At 37.1% G+C, this 21,199-nt stretch overlaps 1 protein-coding gene across 2 annotated transcripts; it reads right to left on the reverse strand.

Annotated features, from left to right (window-relative positions):
* Window positions 1–2,447: 2,447 nt before the first annotated feature.
* LOC306849633 (ectonucleoside triphosphate diphosphohydrolase 4-like) lies at window positions 2,448–20,503 on the reverse strand. Of its 2 annotated transcripts, none has more exons than XM_079384807.1 (13): window positions 20,300–20,503; window positions 19,810–19,958; window positions 18,408–18,605; window positions 18,114–18,319; window positions 13,246–13,396; window positions 13,045–13,148; window positions 12,426–12,485; window positions 12,150–12,280; window positions 8,613–8,779; window positions 7,261–7,585; window positions 6,795–6,880; window positions 6,473–6,634; window positions 2,448–4,187 (listed from the first exon to the last, which is right to left on the reverse strand). In XM_079384807.1, exons 2-13 carry the CDS (start codon window positions 19,815–19,817, stop codon window positions 3,950–3,952), a joined length of 1,836 nt encoding a protein of 611 aa, XP_079240933.1. In that variant the 5' UTR covers window positions 19,818–19,958; window positions 20,300–20,503; the 3' UTR covers window positions 2,448–3,949. The 2 variants fall into 2 exon arrangements, with proteins under 2 accessions (XP_079240933.1, XP_079240932.1); XM_079384806.1 differs by having other exon boundaries at window positions 12,126–12,280.
* Between the last annotated feature and the right edge of the window lie 696 nt (window positions 20,504–21,199).

A 21,199-nucleotide genomic window follows, 5' to 3' on the forward strand; every position in this document is an offset into this window, starting at 1 on the left:
CATATATCTGTGGCCAAAATAAAAATTATTTATGCCTCCGAGCTGCGCGCACACTCGGAGCCAGGCATATGACGCAGCTGTGCATTTACCAGGCGACCAATGGCAATACCCTTTCAAGATGGAGTTAAACCAATTACATTACCGATTTTCTAAACAAGCAAGCCAAATTAATGGTTTTGTTTTGAAAGAGAGAGAAAAAAAACATATATAGCTGGACTCGGTCGAGACCAACTAGAGGATTTGGCGAGTCCAATGACCAAGACAAGTCCGAGACGATAGAAAAACGTCTCGAGTACTACAACCCCATGGATTACAGTCAAATGGGTTAAGAAACACAGAATATAAAGATTCATGAACAGCTAAATATTTATCAAAGCAATTTATTTGTGGGCAGTCGTGGCCTAATGGATAGAGAGTTGGACTTGTAAGGTTCGAGTCTCAGGTCCGGCAGGGATTGTAGGTGGGGGAGTGAATAACCAACACTCTCTCCACCCTCAATACCACGACTGAGGTGAGACCCTTGAGCAAGGCACCGAACCCCCATTATTACAGGAACTAACGAACCTAATGTTTCCACAAGTGTAGTTGCTTCAGACAGCTGAAGACCACATGGTCGGTCATTTAATATCTCCTCAGGTTTGTTTTGTAACACAAGAACGAGAAAACAGGGGTCAGTCACTCTTTACAGCTCTGAGACAAGTGAAAACGAGAAGGGTTTAAACTCTCCATCCAGAGGACATTGTACCACTGACACAAAGTCCTCTTGACCGTGAAGAACTCAACACTTAGTCCCGAACTCTAGTCAAGAGTCCCTCTTTCAGTAAACGTCTATGGGTTTTTCACTTTAGCAAGCACCATTTGGAGGAAAAAAACACCAAACACCATTTAATTCTTAATGTCTCTTTATCTTTGACAACAGCAATATTGAAGTAACTGATGTTTTGCGTGCAAACTTGTTTAACAGTTTGTGTGAATATGGTACCTGTGCTTGACAAACACCAACATTATACAGCAGTGACTGACTCTCCAAAAAGAGACGTGAACAACAACCCCACATCAGGGGTTTTCTTTGAGAAAAACAAGTCATTGAGAATTTGCACTGAAATCCATGGACAGTGTACACCGCTTCAGTCCCAAATGGCTTTTAGATGCAAGATTTGTCATTTGTCAATGGCATCCTGTCGTAATACATCCTAATCAAGCCCAAAAAACATTTTAATGTACAGTAATGGTACCTTGAAAAAACAACAACAACAAAAAAACGTAGAAAATAAATTCAATGAATAGTTAACCCAAGCATAAAAATGCTGTCATCATTTACTCACCCTCAAGCTGTTGGTCATAAATTCACATCCACAGTATGGAAAAAACTATTATAGAAGTCAACGGGTACCAGCAACTGTTTGGTTACACACATTTATCAAACTATCTTTTTGTTTTGTGTTCATCAGGAGAAAGAAACTCAGGGTGAGAAAATGACGACAGAAGTTTCATTGTTTCATTTTTATGTGAACTGTCCCTTTAAGTGGAAGTTCTCATCATGATGTTGTTCCAAACCCATCAGATTTTCTTTCTATGGAACGCAAAAGGTGAATTTTGGAAAAATATACTAGCTATTTTCAATCTAGTGAAAGTGAATGAGAACTGTTCAAGTTCATAGTGCTTTTTAAGATACAAATTGTTGCAAAGCAGCTCTACAGGAATTTAAGTTTCCACAATATATTTATATATTGCAGAACCTTAATATAGTTCACTTATGGCAAAATGTGGTAATTCTGTATGTTGTCTGAGCGTTGGCATCCTCTGAGGTCCTCTGAGGGGTTGGCATTATCTCTTCTCAGGTGTTCGGTCATCTCAGATCATTTAAGGGTTGGATCCAGACTGAAGCTTCTGTAATTCCTAGTTACCACGGGATGTTAATCAGAAACAGAGAAACAAATAGAGACATAATTAGCATAGCTGCTGTTCCATCTAAGCAAAAATTATTTGTTCAACCCAAGCTAAAGAATAATAATAATGTACATTTGATCAGATATAACTGCAGTACAAGATTATAAGATGCATTATGTGAATGCTTGGCTAAAGAGATGTGTCTTTAATCTAGATTTAAACAGAGAGAGTGTGTCTGAACCCCGAACGTTATCAGGAAGGCTATTCCAGAGTTTGGGAGCCAAATGTGAAAAAGCTCTACCTCCTTTAGTGGACTTTGCTATCCTAGGTACTACCAAAAGTCCAGAGTTTTGCGACCTTAGGGAGTGGGTTGGATTGTAGCGTGGTAGAAGACAAGTTAGGTACACAGGAGCTAAACTATTTAGGGCCTTATAGGCAAGTAATAATATTTTGTAAATGATACGGAACTGAATAGGTAGCCAGTGCAGAGACTGTAAAATTGGGGTAATATGATCATATTTTCTTGACCTGGTAAGAACTCTAGCCGCTGCATTTTGGACTATCTGTAGCATGTTTATTGAAGATGCAGGACAACCCCCTAGCAGTGCATTACAATAGTCCAGTCTAGAGGTCATGAATGACAAAAAACACTACAGAAGTATTATTAAACTTCCCATTCAACTTGTGGACTATCTTCTTAAGTCATATTATTGTTACTCACACAAAGCTATCGTTTGGCTTCAGAATACTTAATACTTTGAATATAGTACACAAATCATATGTGCAATGATTTTTTTGTTTTTATGGTTTACATCTTGATCCTAATTCAGTGTAACTGCATGCAAACGAGTGATTAATACATTTGCCAGAATCTTTTTTTAGTCAAACAGAAGTGGCCACATGGGTTTGAAAGAACATGACAATTTATTTTTGGGTGAACCTATAAATTGCAAGCTGGAATTCTGACACGCAAAGATGTGATTTTAACCCCCAAATATATTGCACTGATTCTCTTCATAGAGCTCTACAAGTCGAAATAAAAACATTTACAGCTCCACCCCAATGTGAAGTCATAGAAATGATAGGTGATGGCATTTAAAAAAAAAGAAAAGAAAAGCAATGCTCACAATCCCACATACACTCACAGACAAGCAATAAGCAGTACCAATGATAAAGCAGTAATTCTGACACTGTAACACTGATAGTCACCATCGAAACCATCTAACTTTAACAAGAAATAATTAAAATAAGAGCCATTTTCTCTTTCTCTCTCAACATTCCTCCATGGAGTGCTGTTCATGGAAAGGTGTTTTAGGTAGAAAAAAAGTGAACATGAATTATTTTAGAAATTTGCCACATCTTTCCAATTGTGGCTGGTGTTTTTACATTTTAAAGGGGTTTCGCTTTCTTCCATGATATTAGCGCAGCCCAGTGTCTAAAAAAAAAAAAAGAAAAACGTTCCAGAAAATGAGTTTCTATTGTATTGAACAGAAGGGGGGGGGGTTGGTTTTGGTGGTAAAAACATTTAATATCCATCTTTTAAAATGAATCTCACTCTGTTTTTCTTTGGCACAACCAAAACATTTAATAAATGTTCAATTATGCGTACAGTCTTGAGTCGAGGCAACAGCCGGCAGAACCTTGTCTAGACTACGGACACATATATAAACCATACTCAAGTCACATGTCTTCTTTCACATTGATAGTGACACTGAAAATCAAAAGGCAGCCTCAGTGTCCCTCAGACAATTAATAAATAAACAGCCAAACATCACAGCTGATCAGAGGCAGCCACAAAGTCCCTTCCGAAGCTGCAGTCTTCACCGTCTTCACCTTACAGCAAAGCTTGACTGGCCTTGGCTGTGCATGTCATTGTAGAATCCCTTGCAAATTATTCTGTGAAAATGCTAAACTGGCCAGTGAGAGGCCAACATGATGATTGTAGGAGAAAGACTTGATAGGATGCAAAACCATGACGAAATCATTTTAAAACCAAATCATTGGAGAGGTGCGTCTCCTCCAGTGATTGGCCAGCTGTTTGATTGACGGGGTCCAGGCCCTATAGGTTAACAGGGAGGTCTGGTGAACCCAGGCCCTCCTCCAGCCACTGGACGGAAGCAGAGGCACCGCGCAGGAGTGCGGAGCGGTTGTGTATGCGTCTCAGACGGAGCAGGTAGAGGAGGATGGACAAAACCACCACCAGAAAACAGGCCAGGAACAGATAGTGGTTGTTCATGAAGGAGAAGCTGTGATGCCAGCGAGAGTGAGAGCCCTTCAGACTCTCCTGCTGGATGTCCCTGACAAACCAAAACACGAGAAAACATGTCAGAAATCTACACAAAAGATAGAGATTGAATGATGAAAATTAAAAAAAAAAAAAAAAGTTAACATTTTGTTTTAATGTGATTGTGTTAATATGGTTAGTACTATGATGTTTGTTAGGCTGGTACTGTAACTTCAAATATTCTTTATGGCTTTATAAAATAAGAGCCATTTGATTAAATTAAATGTGCTATAAAATCCAACTAAGAACAACTTTGTGCAATTTTATTAAACAGCAAAACCCCAAAATTACATGTCTGTCTGTGAGACACGGCTCAAATCAGCAAAATGCCACTTCTGGTAAGTGACAGTTGGAAGATGATAAATTACAGTTATAAGTGATATAACTTAAATGTTTAGAAAATTGACTATTTAAAAAAAAATAAGCAGTTAAAGCTGCAAAAAAAAAAAAAAAAAAAAAAAATACTATTTTTGGACTTTGGAATTAGACTCGTGAAGTCAGTTTACACTACTGTTCAAGGCGGCAGCATTTATTTGATAAAAAAAATAGTGTGAAATATTACACTTAATATTACACATACACTTAAAAACATATTGGCACAGAATAGTTATATTTTATAATATTCTGCATCATTACTCCAGTCTTCAGTGTCACATGATCCTTCAGAAATCATAATATATGCTGATTTGCTGATGAAACATTTCTTATCATCAATTTTAATTATTCAATTATCATCAATTATTATCGAGTAAATCATAGAGGGTCATTACTGAAAGGTGTGGCTGTTTACAGAGTGCTGTATCAAAACATTAAATGCAAAGTTGACTGGAAGGAAGAATTTGGGCAGGAAAAGGTGCACAAGCAACAGGGATGACCGCAAGCTTGAGAATACTGTCAAGCAAACCTGATTCAAACACTTGTGAGAGCTTCACAAGGAGTGGACTGAAGCTGGAGTCAGTGCATCAAGAGTCTCCACGCTCAGATGTCTTCAGGAAAAGGGCTACCAAGCCACTTCTGAACCAGAGACAACGTCAGAAGCATCTTACCTGGGCTGTGGAGAAAAAGAACTGGACTGTTGCTCAGTGGTCCAAAGTCCTCTTTTCAGATGAAAGTAAATTTTGCATTTAATTTGGAAATCAAGGTCCCAGGGTCTGGAGGAAGAGTGGAGAGGCACAGAATCCATGTTGCTTGAAGTCCAGTGTGAAGTTTCCACAGTCAGTGATGATTTGGGCTGCCATGTCATCTGCTGGTGTTGGTCCACTGTGTTTTCTGAAGTCCACAGTCAACGCAGACATATACCAGGAAATTTTAGAGCACTTCATGCTTCCTTCTGCTGACAAGCTTTATGGAGATGCTGATTTCATTTTCCAGCAGGACTTGGCACCTGCCCACACTGCCAAAGGTACCAAAAGCTGGTTCAATGACCATGGTGTAACTGAGCTTGATTGGCCAGCAAACTCGCCTGACCTGAACCCCATAGAGAATCTGGAGTATTGTCAAGAGGAAGATGAGAGACACCAGACCCAACAATACAGATGACCTGAAGGCCTTTATCAAAGCAGCCTGGGCTTCCATTACACCTGAGCAGTGCCACAGGCTGATGCCTCCATGCCACACCGCATTGATGCAGTAATTCATGCAAAAGGAGGCCCAACCAAGTATTGAGTGCATAGAAATGAGCATACTTTTCAGAAGCCTGACATTTTGGTTTAAAATATCCTTTTTTTATTGATCTTATGTAATATTCTAATTTTCTGAGACACTGAATTATGGGTTTTCATTATCTGTAAGCCATAATCAAAGAAATAAAGGCTTGAAATTTTTCACTCTATGGGTTTCACTTTCTGAAATGAGTGACAAAAAAATCTTTCATGATATTAAATTTTTTTGAGATGTACCTGTACTTTTACTGGCACTCTTATCAACTTAATGCTTCCTTAATTTAAAATCCCTGATTAATAATAAAAAAAAAAATATTATTTATATATATATATATATATATATATATATATATATATATATATATATATATATATATATATATATATATATATATATATATATATATATATATATATATATATATATATATATATATATATATATATATATATATATATATTTTTTTTTTTTTTTTTTTTTTTAAAGACTCTTTAAAAGTTTAGCAGCTAAAGTATTGGAAAAATATCGGGAAAATATTAGCAATAATGATAAAACTAAATTAGAAGAAAAGGCGGCTCAAAACTATTTAAAAGAAAAGAAGGCTCAAAAACCAAGTTGTTATGTATATGTATTTACCTTAGAGGTAGAAAACGTGTGCGGTACAAAATGGCTCCTAGTGTCCACTGCACTTCTTTGTCATACACCAGCAGGGCCGTCCTGAGATTCTCATAGGCCGCTGGAAACGCAAAACCTGAGTGGAGCACCTCATACATCCACGCAGACTTAAAGCACTGATACCTGCAGGAGGAGAGGAGCAGCCCGTCTATTCATTTCGCCAAGCTGATCACTGACACAATGTTATGTACAAACTGTTGATGTATTATTTTCTACGATACACCTTTGTATTGAAGAGAAAATGAGTCAATGCTGCCTTAGAGGTTTTGTATTTTAAACTTACTTCAGTCGATGTTGATCAGCATGCGAGGCATAAAGTCCTCGATCAAACCGTTCTTTCAAAGTCTTCCACTGGGTGGCACAGTAACTCTGAAATTAAAAGAAAACGGTCAGTAAAAACAATCCTGATACTGAGAAATTTATAAGCAATTTTTGTAGGCTCGTAATTTTTGACTGGGAACACCACATTTTGGGACAAAAATCCCCCCAAAAGCTGTCATATCCTGTCAAAATTACTGGAACAAAACTTCAGGGTTGAAAAAAAAAAAAAAAAAACACTTGCTGTAACAAAAATCTTGATTCTTTCATCTAACTTTCTTTTATGCATCACAAAAAGAGAAATTTTGAATAATGTTCACTCTGCTCTGTTCCTTTCGACAGAAGTGACCTCTTTTTGGAGCTTGACCGCCACAGTGAACTTTGATTCTATTGAAAAAGAGCAGCATGAACATAGTAAAATGTCACTGCACCTTAGCAGCGTTGGAATATTTGGTGGAGTTGTAGTCTCCTCCTATGCGCAGTACATCTTCAGTACAGTAGTAGAACTCAGAGAAGCCGAAGAACTGGCTGTTGGTGAAGTCGATGGGCGGCTGGTAGACTCTGTTCAGCGATGTGTTGGTGTCGTTGGTGCGGTTGAGGAATGGCTGGAGCAGCAGACGGCAGCTGTCGAAGTCTCCAGTGCCTCTCAGGTGAACTCTCTGGTCCTTAGGACCCACCTCATCTTGGAGGTCAGCTGGCAGACAGGGGTCAAGGATGGGCGAGTCTACGCTCTCTCCTTGATGCTGACCCAGCAGCCTAGAGACAATAGTGATCGATGAGAACTTCCCAAGGAATTTGGGTTGACATCAAAAATTCACAATATAAATAAAAATGTTAAAACAAAGGCGTTTTAATAATGGTTCTTATATAAACTTCAAGATCAGAAAAAGTAGCTAAGCTTGATTTATTAGTTCAAACAGCTTGAATGAACTGACTCCAATCTGATGTTCGTGTGACCTCTTAATGTTCATGGAAGTTTGTTAATAAATAATAATAAAAAAAATAAAATTGCTCCTTTCGTAAAAAAAAAGAACAGCTAGACAGATACTGAACAGCATCAAAAGGCTAAAACATAAGTTATCATTTTAACATTACTGTATGGTAAGATTTTTTACCGGTTGGTACATTTTTTCAATGTTTTTCTTTTTCCATGTTTAATTTTTTTCCACTTCATAATTTTTTTTAAATCAATCAAGACTGGATTTATTTGATCAAAAATACAGTAAATGCAGTAATATTTTAGAATATTACAATTTAAGACTTTTCTGTTCTATTATATTTTAATAAGAACAAATAAAATGTTTTATATTCTTATAAGTTTTATGTATAAAATAATTCATACAATTTATAAAAATACATTTACATAATTACAACAAATGTGTAAATTGTACATTTTATTTTATTCCTGTGATCAAAGCAGAATTTCCAGCATCATTACTCCAGTCTTCAGTGTCACATGATCCTTCAGAAATCAGTCTAATATGCTGATTTGATGCAAGAAACATTTATCATCATCATTATTAATATTATTAATGATAAAAACAGTTTTGCTGCTTCATATTTTTGTGGAAACTGTGATACATTTTATTCTTTGATTAAGAGAATAGCATTTGTTAAACTTTTTTTGTCAAATGTAAATGTTTACTGTCACTTTTGATCAATTTAATGCGTCTTTGATGAATGAAAATATAAATTTATATATAAAAATCGTAAAACTTTTGAACGGTGGTGTACATTGTCTAACTCATGTACAACAATATTTTAAAAAAATATTTGATCTTACTTGTTTTGGATTTGTGTGTTGCTGATGAGGTTTTCCTCATATCTCTGGCGGGCCGCATTTCCACCAAAACCCAAAAAAGTTGAGACATAAACACGGTACACGTGTTCTGTTCTATGAGCATCACAGCCCAGGTTAAACTCCGCCAGCAAATTCTTGGCTATCTCTTCCTGGTAGCACACAGCAAAACACAGACAGAAATATAAGACTGCTGTGGAGAACAGATGTTAAGAGAGGTTCAACATTTCAAGCATCTTCTAAAAATGCAGATCTACTCTGAAGAGCGCTTGAATTGCATGTTTCTTTAAACACAGGCAGCAAAGCACGTGAAGTGAGAAGCAGCATCATATTTGTACAATGACATTTAAAGGAATGTTGGGGGTTCAGAACAAGTTGAGCTCTATCAAAAGCATGTGTGGCATGTTGTTGATTACCACAGAAAATTAGTGATTAGTGAAATTTATATTTAGAGCAATGCATTTACAATGGAAGTCTATGGGGCGAGAGAATCTGAAGACGATTGAGCTCAACATGTGTTCAATCAAGAACATTCCTTTAATAGCTCACAAGCTCTAACGCCCCATTCACACGGGGCGTCGGCGTCAACACTTGACGGAGGGCATGTCTGAAGCTTGGTGCTGACGCGACAGTCACATTACTTTTCTGGTGTTGCATGAACGGGATTGGCTAGCGTCTGTGCTAGGGTATTTGCATAAGGCGATCTGATTGGCTGACGCCTGCGTTGGCGCTTGAAAAGTTTTCAACTTCTGCCGCGAGCAACGCCAGTGAAGTGACGCGATGGACCCGCAATTCAGTTCAGCAATGCTTGACGTCACTCCATTCTAAGTAAACGAGAGGCGTTGACGCCGACGCCTCGTGTGAATGGGGCGTAATACAGATCCAGAAAAATACTACAGAACAATTAGTCCGAATGAGACTCTACGAATTAGTCCGAATGAGACTCTACGAATTACTCTGAATAAAATATTATGAATTAGTCCGAATGAGAAAATATGAATTTATATGCACGAGTTAGCCATGCACGAATGAGTTAGTCTTAGGGCTGCCACTAACGACTATTTTTATTTCGATTAATCTGTCGATTAATTTATCGATTAATCTAAACGATTAATTTCCTGTCAATTTTTTTTTTACAATTTTACTTAAGAATATTTTAAACCAAATGAAAGCCAAATTTCTATGAAATTCTTTTTTTAAAGTGCAACAGAGTGCAAGAAGCAAGTGTCCATCTCAGTCCAAATCACAGAAATCAAAGTTCAGTATTTAGTGCAAGAATGACAACATATCCACGTGTTCTAGTCTACTAATAATACAATTATAATCAAAAAACACTTTTTAAAGGAGTATTTACCAGAAATATTATTTACCAGAATTTATTTAGGTGAAAAATGTAAATGTGCAGTATTACTGAAAAAAAAAAGAAAAAAAAAAAAAAAGAGACTTTAAATATAAAAATCAATTAGTTGGAGATGCTTTTGATTTTTACAATTTAATGGAACCATTCAAATGGAATCCAGAAAATAATGGAAAACAATTGGGTAAAGATAAAACTGTAAAACTCTGTAAAACTCAATTAATTAGATTAATAAAATTTAATCTAACCATTAAAACAGAGTATAGAAAAATGTAAATGGAAAAACTGAATTTGAAAATAAAACTGATTTCATAGGGTGCTATAATTATAATAAATCGTTTTGTGGTAATAAACAGATGTAAGTGAACAATAGCTTTTAAAAATGACTTAAAATACATATATAATAGCAATTATGCAATAATAATTGGGTCAAATAAAGTATCAAAAGCAAGAAATCATATGGTTTTATTGAACAAAACTTGTTAAAATACATAAATGTATTAAAAACAATAGAGCTAATGTCCATTACGCATTACAACCAAGGCCTGCAGGGGCGCCGACGGCCTGACGATTGTTTTTACACATTACTGCGCGATCTAATCCTTGTTTAATATTGACCAAGCACCATTTAATTCAAACGTACACTTAATCTTTAATATGTGTCCCTTTCTTTAGGACAGAAATGCTATAGCCGCTGTAATTACATGAATATGTGGACATCAAAACGTGTAAACTCAGAGCGAGGGTTTGAGCTTTTATTATGAAATCGTAACGTATTCTCCTGTGTTTGTGTAGATTTATAAATGATTTACCTTACAAATCTGATGAAATGGCGCACGATGCGTCCCCAGATGAACGTTATAATAAACCCAAACTCACAACAACATGCAGAGATGAAGTTTGAGACGCTCAACACATGTAAATGATAACAGTTTCTGTGGAGCTACTGTGAATGGAGCCGCTGTGAGACGCATGTATGTAACTTACACGCATGGAATTATTTAAAGCGCATATAGGGTGTTAGAACTGTATCGCATATAATTAATGAATTAAATCATAGCGTTTGTGAATTTACAATGCTTAATTATGATTTTTAAATGGGTTTAATATATCATGCAGCCTTGGAAAATAGTCTAATAATGTGTTTTATGGATTCTCGTCCGTGAAATGCCCCACTTCCGGTATTTTGCCGGTTAGTCGATGCGAGCAAAATGAAGTCGACGACTTTTACAAATCAACTAAAATCGACGAATCGCGACAGCCCTAGTTAGTCTGCACAAATTAGTCTGAAAGAGATTGAATTAGTCCAAATGAGATTGTACGAATGAACCTGAATGAAATTGCATGGATTAGTCCGAATGAGATAGTACAAATTAAATTAATCTGAATTAGATTGTACGAATTAATCTGAATGAGACAGAAAATTAACACACCACCAATTCACCAAAACAAACTGCAATGCCACAAACTGAGTGTGTTGTACATTTTTACATTGCTCAACAGCTTTTTCCCCCAGCCTGTGAGAGCCCTGAACTCAAATCACCCCCCCCCCCCCTGAAACCCCATGCAAACCCCTACCTCCTGAAACAAGGACCCCCCCACCCCAAACACCCCCCCCCCCCCTTTTAGTTTGTATAGGGTAAATATTTATATATAGTATACTTATAGTTAAATCTGTCAGTAGGTTAGTTGTGTATAGATTTATAGTGTTTTTTACTTCATTGTTGTATGTCTGTATTTATGTAGCACCGTGGTCCTGCGAGGCACGACAGTTCGTTCCACTGTATGTCCCCACATGTAGCGGAATGATAATAAAGCTCAACTTGACTTGAGGTATAAAAAAACCTTCACTGACATTGTAAGTGGGCTTCAGAATAAGCAAAACTAAATCTGAATTTGTCCCCTTTAAAACATAACTGTTGAAGAGCGATTAGTATTGTTCTCAGAGCTAAAGCGCCATGCTGCTATATGAGCATGCAGCAGGTTTATCTCAGTCCAAGGCATCAGTTCAGCAAATTCACCATGGCCTTGTACTGCACTGGGCCAAGGGTACCAGAGTACCAAGAGGACAAGAATGAGAGAATGAGAAAAACAAAGCCAAAATTTCAGCTTTTAAAAATACGGGAAATTTTTATAATAACCTGTTGTGGAGAAGCAAAGCTTACAGTTTTGGGCACTTCGTACGCGATCTGAGTGGAGACGCCACCCATGTCCAATACGCCAGCTGTACGCTTACGCACCAGCGTCTCCTGCTGGTCACTGCCAGGAACCTGCACCTCCACCACTGCCTCGTGTTCTGAGAAACAAGAGCACAGAAAATATTTAAATATATTTAAAAAAATAAAATAAAACTACAAAAAATTAGAGAAATATAGATGAAAAGCAACTTTTGTAGGGGCTGTATATTATTTTCAGAAATAAAATGGCACAATATCACTTACCGTCCTCAGCATGATTGAATCGTCCCAGAACAAAGTTGATACCTATCCATGCATACACTCCTGCAAAAAAAATAAAAATTCCACTGAATTCAGTTTTTCACCCAAAAGAGAGAGAAAACAAAAAAATAGAACACTTAAAAGAAATAATACTTTTATTCAGCAAAGGTTCATTAAATTAATCCAAAGTCACAGTAAAGACAAACAATCCTGAAAAAAAGCATCACAGTTTTATTAAAAATATTAAGCAGCACGACGGTTTACAACATTGATAATAATTTGAAATGTCTCTTTAGCAGCAAATGAGAATTTTTGAAGGATCATGTGACGGAAAACGGAAGTCATAATGCTGAAAATTCAGCTTTGCATCATAAAAATAAATTACATTTTAAATATATTACAATAGAAAAAAATAAATAAAAACCACACTATTACAGTTTTTATTGTATTTGTGATCAAATAAATGCAGCCTTGACCATTTAAAAAAAAAAAAAAAAAAATCATACTGACCCTAAACGTTTTGAATGGTAATGTGGACTTGTGCGACATTTAAATGAACTCCTGCATTTCTGAACTGATGACTCTAGAGGTGGAGTAGAAGAGGTTCAGAGGTGGGTCTTACCTTCCTGTTTGCCTGAGATAACTTCCACATGTGAGTCGGAAAACAGGAAGTTGAAATTTACAGGAATGTCAGTCCGCAAATCCTCCAGCAGGGCCTCCTGTTGGCTGCAAACAAACACAATCTTAGCACATGTGGCAGCTGTCCCACTGCATGCAGCTAATAATATAAGGTGTGCATGTGTGTAATTGTGTGATTAGACACCTTTCAGGCAGGACTCTCATTCCTGCGGTGCACAGGATGTAGAGAGGTGTTTCCTGGTGCTTGTTCTTAGGGATGTGCTGAGCAGCAAAGTTCAGCAGAGGGCTGATGTAGTCGCTGGCCTTGTCTGGTGTGGATGCGTACTCTGAAATACCTGAACAAACAGAAACTAGTGTTACTTGTAGGAAACAATTTCATGATTCCATTCACAAGCTCTTGATTTGATTCAAGTCGATATACACAATTCAAAATTTTTAATAATGATATATATAGGTTTCTACTCCAATTCATTGAGAAAAAAACAACAACATTTCAGTAGTGGCTGTCATAAAAACATATTCATGATGATTGACTTATTCAACATACAGCTCTAGAAAAAAAGACAACTTGAAAATTCATAGTTTCTCTGGATTTACGATTTATAGTTGTGTGTTTGAGTAAAATGTCATTTGTTTTATTCTGTAAACTACTGATGACATTTCCTCCAAATTTTTTTTTTATGTTTTTACATTTTTACATAGAATAATAGACAACACATTACCAATGTTTTAACTTCAGAAGACTTAAGAAATTAACATTTGGTGGAATAACCCTGATTTTCAAAGCATTTGCTATTTTTTGTCAATTGTCATTTTCTGGAAAAATGAAAATATTTTTCACTTAAATGTGGAAGAAAATGTTATCAGACCTTTAAGGAATAAAACAAATATTAACATTTTACTCAAACCCATCCCTAAATAAATCCAAAGAAAACGAGAATTTTTAAGTGGTCTCAATTTTTTCCATAGCTGTACATTAAACATGACATCACTTGAGTGAAAATCATGATAAGTTAAGTAAAATATAATGAATATGTAATGTAGTGCATATATTTATCAAAATGCTTCTCTAAAGATTTTTCAAGCTGACTAATGAGTTTATTGATATTAAATGTGACCCTGTACAACAAAACCAGTCTTAAGTCACTGGGGTATATTTGTAGGAATAGCCAACAATAAAATTATTGATTTTTCTTTTATGCCAAAAATCATTAGGATATTAACTAAAGATCATGTTCCATGAAGATATTTAGTAAATTGCTTTGCGTAAATATATCAAAACTTCATTTTTGATTAGTAATATGCATTGTTAAGAACTTCATTTGGACAACTTTAAAGGGGATTTTCTCAATATTTAGATTTTTTTGCACCCTCAGATTACAGATTTTCAAATAGCTGTATCTGGGCCAAATATTGTCCTATAACAAACCATACATCAATGGAAATATTATTTATTCAGCTTTCAGATGATGTATAAATCTCAATTTTGAAAAATTGACACTTAAAAGGCAGGGTATGTCATTTTTCAAAAACGTTTTAGAAAACTGAGTCGGCGCCGAGTACCAAAACAATCTTGTAGGCAATCAGCATTAAGGGGCGTGTCTACTTGTGATGAGGAGGAGAGAGCGTTCAGTGAACAGCCGAGCAACAGAAAGACAGAGGGAAAGGGAAGTGGTGTGTGGCCAAGTATGGTGATCCATACTCTGAATTTGTGCTCTGCATTTAACCCATCCCAGTGTACACACAGTAGTGAACATACACCCGGAGCAGTGGGCAGCCAATGCTGCGGTGCCCGGGGAGCAGTTGGGGGTTCGGTGCCTTGCTCAAGGGCACCTCAGTCGTGGTATTGAGGGTGGAGAGAGTGTTGGTTATTCACTCCACCACCTACAATCCCTGCCGGACCTGAGACTCGAACCCACGACCTTCAGGTTACAAGTCCAGCTCTCTATCCATTAGGCCACGACTGCCTAGAGATGGCAGATAAAAAAAACAGAAGAGGAAAACGGCTGCGGAACGATAAGGCAAGAAGTAGGACCTGTGTAAATATTGGATCAGCTTTCCAGGCTCCGGAAGGCCTGCGATCGGACGCCGGACGCAACAGCTAAAGTCTGCCTACACTGGACGTGTGTATTTCAGGCGAGAATGTTGTTGTTTAAAACTCAAATCTGCGGTTTATTTATAAAAACAGCGTCTATTTGAAAATGTGCTTCGCCAATTTTGGAGACGATCACCAGGTGCTCATGTATCCCGAAGAGAGGAGCATAACCTCGGCTAGTCCTTCTGCCATTTACCGCTGGCTCTGATGTCTCTGTAGTGGATAAACATAAGATATAATTCGTTTTGAGTAAATCTAACAAGTAATCTTTGGTCTTTATTCTATTGTTCTAGTAATATGTTTAATACGTTATCAAGTACGCTGCTCTTTGCAGAATTACCGGACTTGCGTTGTTTGGTCTGCGGGAGTTCACACTCCCGAGTCTAAAGGTCACTGCACTCTGAGTCCGAAATTTTTGCACGTTAAAAAATAAATACGACCTCACGTTGTGTCAATCACGTTTGCACACTGCCTCCGAAACTTTCGTCTGTCAAAAAAAAAAATAGGATCAGGTTTGATTTTCTGCGTTTTCGCATTCGTAGCATGCGTTTTGATAGGAAAGGATGGGGAATACAAAAAAACGGAAAAAACGCATGCGAAAATTTCAGACTCAGAGTGCAATGACCTTAACTCGTGAAGGTCGACCTACCGAGGATGCAAGGCCGAAATTTGCGTACTTGGAATTAAGAAACGCACGCAGACCTAACGTTATGTCACCAGACTATTTGCCTAATCTTCTCGGTACTTTAGACCGCGATGGAAACGCAGACAGCAACAGGTCTGGGGAAAAAAAATTTCCTGGGACATATTGTTCCAGGTAATTTCGGTGGAAAAGCGGCTCGTTTCACAGAATTTGTTGCCTGGGTTGCGTAGGCTACATAAGTATATGTGGGGCAGATCTATCAAAATAGGGGCGAGACTCTTTTGGGGTAGGGGCGTGTTTGTTTTGGTGATTTCAAATATAAACATTGGCTTCCAGAAATTGCTTACCCTGCCTTTAAGACTGGTTTTATATTAATAATATTATAATAATATATTAATTATTATAATAATATTTTGGATTTGTTTGTTTGAATTGTGCCAGAATTGGAAAGCCAAAGAGACTCGGTTTCATATTAAAAGCAACAAAGCTCATGTGAATTTTGGATGGGAGGTGCGTTATAAATAACGCTTAGTAACGCATGGTTGGTTCATGCATCAACAGAAAAAAGCGTAGACAAAAAGAATGAATCTTTGGATTCGGTTCATCAAAAAAAAATCAATTTCCTAATTTTAATCCATTCTTGTTGTCAACCCAGACCCAATTATTTGACCATTCACCACTCTAAGCCGTCATTCTGTTCATTCCTTCTAGTGTTCATTTCACATCTCTTCAGAACTGCGTGTCAGATTTGTTAACAAAATCAAATGACGAAAAATGTTCGTCAAAGTTTTTTCCCCTGACTAAAACGAGACGATAACAAGGTCATTAAATGATAACTGAGACTATATCAACATGCAATATTGTTGACAAAAAAAAGACAAGACTAAAATGTAGTTAAAAGAACAAAAACTTAACCAAAACCTTTTTATTTTTGTTGAAAAAAAGTGGAGCCAAAACACTTCAGACTGCTGTACAAGTCTCCATTATGCCAGCGTTCATGTTTGTGGTTGCCGTATAATAAGACATCAAATCCCCAAATCAGAGCTTTTCTGTTAAACGGATACGTACTCTTCCCAGCTATTTGCAATCTGGCAACCATTTACATGCCCTGTCTCTGCTGAGGCGTCATGATCTGAAAACACCAACATATAGTACTGTACAAGTGAGCTGGAGTTCAGCAATCTCCATTTGAGGTATTCTGCTTAAATTAAAGTATCATTTAACCAGTCTGTGTTCTGTCTTGGATCTTGACTTTATTGTTTGCTGATTGTAACATTACTTACGCAACCTCTGTATGGCAATAAGTCTTTTTTGCCATTGTTTTAAAAGAGAAATGTTAATGCAATTTGGAATTATTGAAATTATAATGGGATTACATCCCATAATGCACAGCGCAGCTGACTACGGCAGCTGGTTTAGTCCAAAAATGCGCAGTCCTTTTTGCAGTTGGGTCTGTTTGAGGTCGGATCGCGTTCTCACCACAAACGAACCGCTCCAGGATTCATTTGAAAGCATACCGAGACCAGCTCTTCAAGGAGGTCTCGGTACACTTGTTTGGTCCCTTTTGGTGCACACCCGAGTGCGACTGCTGCATTCTCACCTGCCCAAACGAACTGCACCAAGAGGGAAAACGAACTCTAGTGCGATTCAAACGAACTAAATGAGGCAGGTGTGAAAGCACCCTAATTATATCCTGTTATAAATCTGTACACTAGATGAAGTAAAATAAACCACGCATACGAGTCATTATTCTATTGATTGGTGCCTAATGGAGAAACTTTTGATGAAATGTAAAAAATAAACTGCCCAAATATTAGGGCTGTGCAAATAATCGGTTAGTAGTAAATCTCCATCACGTGCTTTCAGATGGAGCTGCATTTACTACACAGATCTGTAGTTCACTGACAAGTTACGAAATATCGTGTTCATTATCGGCGATGTATCGCCTGCGATTATGACAAGGTGACTAAATGATAAAAACTAAAAGTTACAATTGACAAGACTAAAACTAAATTAAAAATAGCTGACAAAATTAACACTTAGCACACTGAGTCTGAAATTATTTCGAAAATCTAAAATTTTTGCAAGTAAAAAAATAAAAATAGAACCTCACGTTGTGTCAATCATGTTTACACACTGCCTCCAAAACTTTCGTCCGTCAAAAAAAATTCGGATCAGGTTCGGTTTTGTGCATTTTCGCATCCGTAGCAGGCATTTTGATAGGAAAGGATGAAGAATACACACACAAAAAAAAAAAAGCATACAAAAATTTTGGTCTTGGTGTCCAAGGACCTTAATTCATTCCCACACTGACCTGGCTTGATCTTCATCACAACAGGCTTCCTGTGCTCGTCTCGCATCTGTTTGATGTCTAGGAGCTCATGCGGGTTGCCATTGTGTCGAGGCCAGGTGTACACAAATACACGGGAGCCACTGCTGCCACAGTCCACCACCAGCCCATAGTTCAGGTTGGGGTTATTGGTGTCCGTGGCCTCCATATCCGGCACCCGACCCAAACGTCTAGTGGAGACACATCGATCAGGATGATTAGTTTTTCTTAGAAGTATAAAATAAATAACAGAACTGATGAGAACTGATATGCGTTTACGTGTGGATGTGTCTGTCCTCTCTTAACCAGCTGTACTGGCCCTTCCCTGTGACCAGCAGCAGGTATAGGAGCCCCATCACACCAGCCAACAGACCCAGCAGCAGCAGCTGCCTGAAGGAAGGCAACAGGAACCGCGGCAGAACCACCGGAGACAGGCTGAAGTGCCAGGATGCTGGAAACAGGCAGGAAATACTAATCCTGTAAAAAATATGAGAAATCTATCACTATGGTTACTGGATCCTCTTAGCTTGGCAAAAATTAGGAAAGACATGCACTAGAAAAAATGATTTTTGGTGCTTGCTCAATTTACTTTATTAAAACGAGCTAAAAGCAACATGACTGCAATATGCAGGAAGTTTACTTTTGTGCTAGGACTACATTCATAATTTTTGTTGCATTAACTGAAAATGCATGGGTGGATTTTTTGTTCCTAGCAACCTTTGCATAAGATAGAATTGTGAGAGTAAATGTTGAAATTAAGTTTTATTTTAAGGCAAAGACCCATTAAGGTGTTGTCAGTCACATTAGTAAAATTGTGTATCGTCATTAGTATAGTGATGTATGAAGCACAGATCACACAAAGGTCATTTTCAAACCAAGCAGCTTTCTATTGGTCACGGTGGCGAAATCAGAAGTGTGTGATTGCAAATGAAATAACTGGATTTCAGCTGCCGAACAACAGCAAACGTCCCTGCACATTCAATATTTAATGTTCAGTTATATTGAACATTTAAGAGTTTCTGCTCTTGATGTTTTTTGTGGTTACCGCTGTACTGACGAGCAGAGATTGTGGTTAGCTGAATAGTTATATGGTGTTTTTGCTTCATTAAATGAACACAGCTATACTAATGTCAGTGCAGTGACAATATAAATAAATACATTTTCAATAAACGTGGATTACAATGAGAAATCAACAAGTATGTTCTTTCTCACTGTTAAAGTTTACTTAACTTAGACAAGTGGATTTCTTATGGAAGCCAATTACTAATGAACTAAGAATAAAGTAAGGTAATTGCGACTTATATTCTTACAATTCTGGCTTTTTTAAATTTTTTGCACTGCGAGATAAAAAAAAAATCTGAATTTCAAGACATAAACTAGCAATTTTGAGAAGAAATTTGTATTTTTTCTATTAGAAACGAATTGTGAGATTCAGCATTTTTTCAGAATTGTGACTTAAAAGTGGCAGTAATAAGCTTCCACAGATTTTACTATGAAATTCACTTGAACAAACCATTCACAATCAGACCAGGATTGTGCATTTAGTCAAAATATTCTTATTTCACGTTGACTTTAACGGTGTGTCAAGCAGGAGAAACATAAGGTAAGAATTGATTTACCATTACATACATCACATTTGACATCAACCACTTTTCTCAAATAACTTGAGTTTTGTACTTGCCTTCCCATTGCTGGAGTGGATGAAGAGGTGATGTGGACGAATCAAACCTTCACTGGCAGGTGTCTCTCTGTACAGGTGTATTCCTCCATGTTTCAAGGCATCAGGGGCTTTCACACGTGTTCAGGTGTGCTGAGGAGACGTGGCATGTCCTGACAGGAGGAAGTGAGGGGAAAAAACGCTTCACAGTTCACTTGAAGACAGACGTTCATATCACGAGACCTAAGAGATAGACAGCATTCATCGGGGCCTGCGAGTCTCATAATTAACGAATCGAACACGACCTAAATGTTGTCTAGTTAGGCAGCACACTAGATTTTGAAACGCAACCACAATTAACGTCTCAGGCCGAGAACAGTTTCGATGATAAACAGATGCGTATTTGATAGTAGGTCTGTAAGGTTTTGGAGAGATAGACTTGACTAATTAAATGTTATTTGTGTTATCCTCTGACTAGATTAATATCTGTATGAACGCAGCAATATATTCTCACCGTTCGGTTACATCTGGGACCAATGCGTCCATAATAGAGCCATCCTCCGTGTTTTATGATTGAAATTCTCTCGGTGAACACATAAATATGGCACTTTAATTACTCCAGCAGTGATGAGCGGTCGAGAAAAGCCGTTAATTCCCGGTAGTTACCGAGCCTCCGTTCAGTAATAAAGCGGCCAGTGCGCATGCGCGCGTCAATTCCGGAAACCGCTGCTCTGACGTCATCTCGCGTCGCTAGTAAACATTGAACATAAGTGTCACATTTTTATGCTAAATCCTCTAATATTATTAGGTATGTTTTTTATACATAAATGTAAATGGTCAGAAAGAAAGCCCAGTATCTCCCACATCAAAGTTGATTTGAGGATTTCTTTTGAAACTCTTCAAGGTCTTTTAAATCGGAAGGAACAAGCTTAAAGAACTAAACTCCTCTTTTTTATGATTATTGATATATATATATATATTTATATATACCCCCTTGTTATTTTTTTCTTCTTCCAGGAAACGTGAACATCATGTTTGTAACATTTTGAATGTTAATTGTTCAATATATACAATTATTAATAATAAAAAAAGTTAACATTGGAAATCAATTATCTTAGAAACATAAAATATGTATTGTTATAAGGAAATACAGGATTAATGTACACTACTGTATAAAGGTTTGGAGTAGGTAACTTTAATTTTTTTTTATAAAAAATATACTTTTATTCAGCAGTGACAGTAAAGACAATTATGTAGCAAAAGATGTCTCTTTCAAACAAATGCAGCTGTTTTGAATTGTTTCTATTCATAGTATAATCCTAAAAAAATAAAGCACTGTTTAAAAAAAAAAAAAAAAAACTTTTTGCCATTCTGAAGGATAATGTGAATAATTGCATTTCTTTAATTTGAAATT

This window comes from Barbus barbus (genome assembly GCF_936440315.1).
Source record: "Barbus barbus genome assembly, chromosome: 29".
NCBI classification, from domain to species: Eukaryota; Metazoa; Chordata; class Actinopteri; order Cypriniformes; family Cyprinidae; genus Barbus; species Barbus barbus.

Excerpts from the sequence above, each read along its gene's own strand:
- LOC306849633 (XM_079384806.1), bottom strand. Across the intron at positions 18,320-18,407 it reads GAGGACAGACACATCCACAC|ACGTTTGGGTCGGGTGCCGG; the intron begins GTAAACGCATAT and ends TGTCTCCACTAG. Across the intron at positions 13,397-18,113 it reads TGTGATGAAGATCAAGCCAG|GTATTTCAGAGTACGCATCC; the intron begins GTCAGTGTGGGA and ends CTGTTTGTTCAG.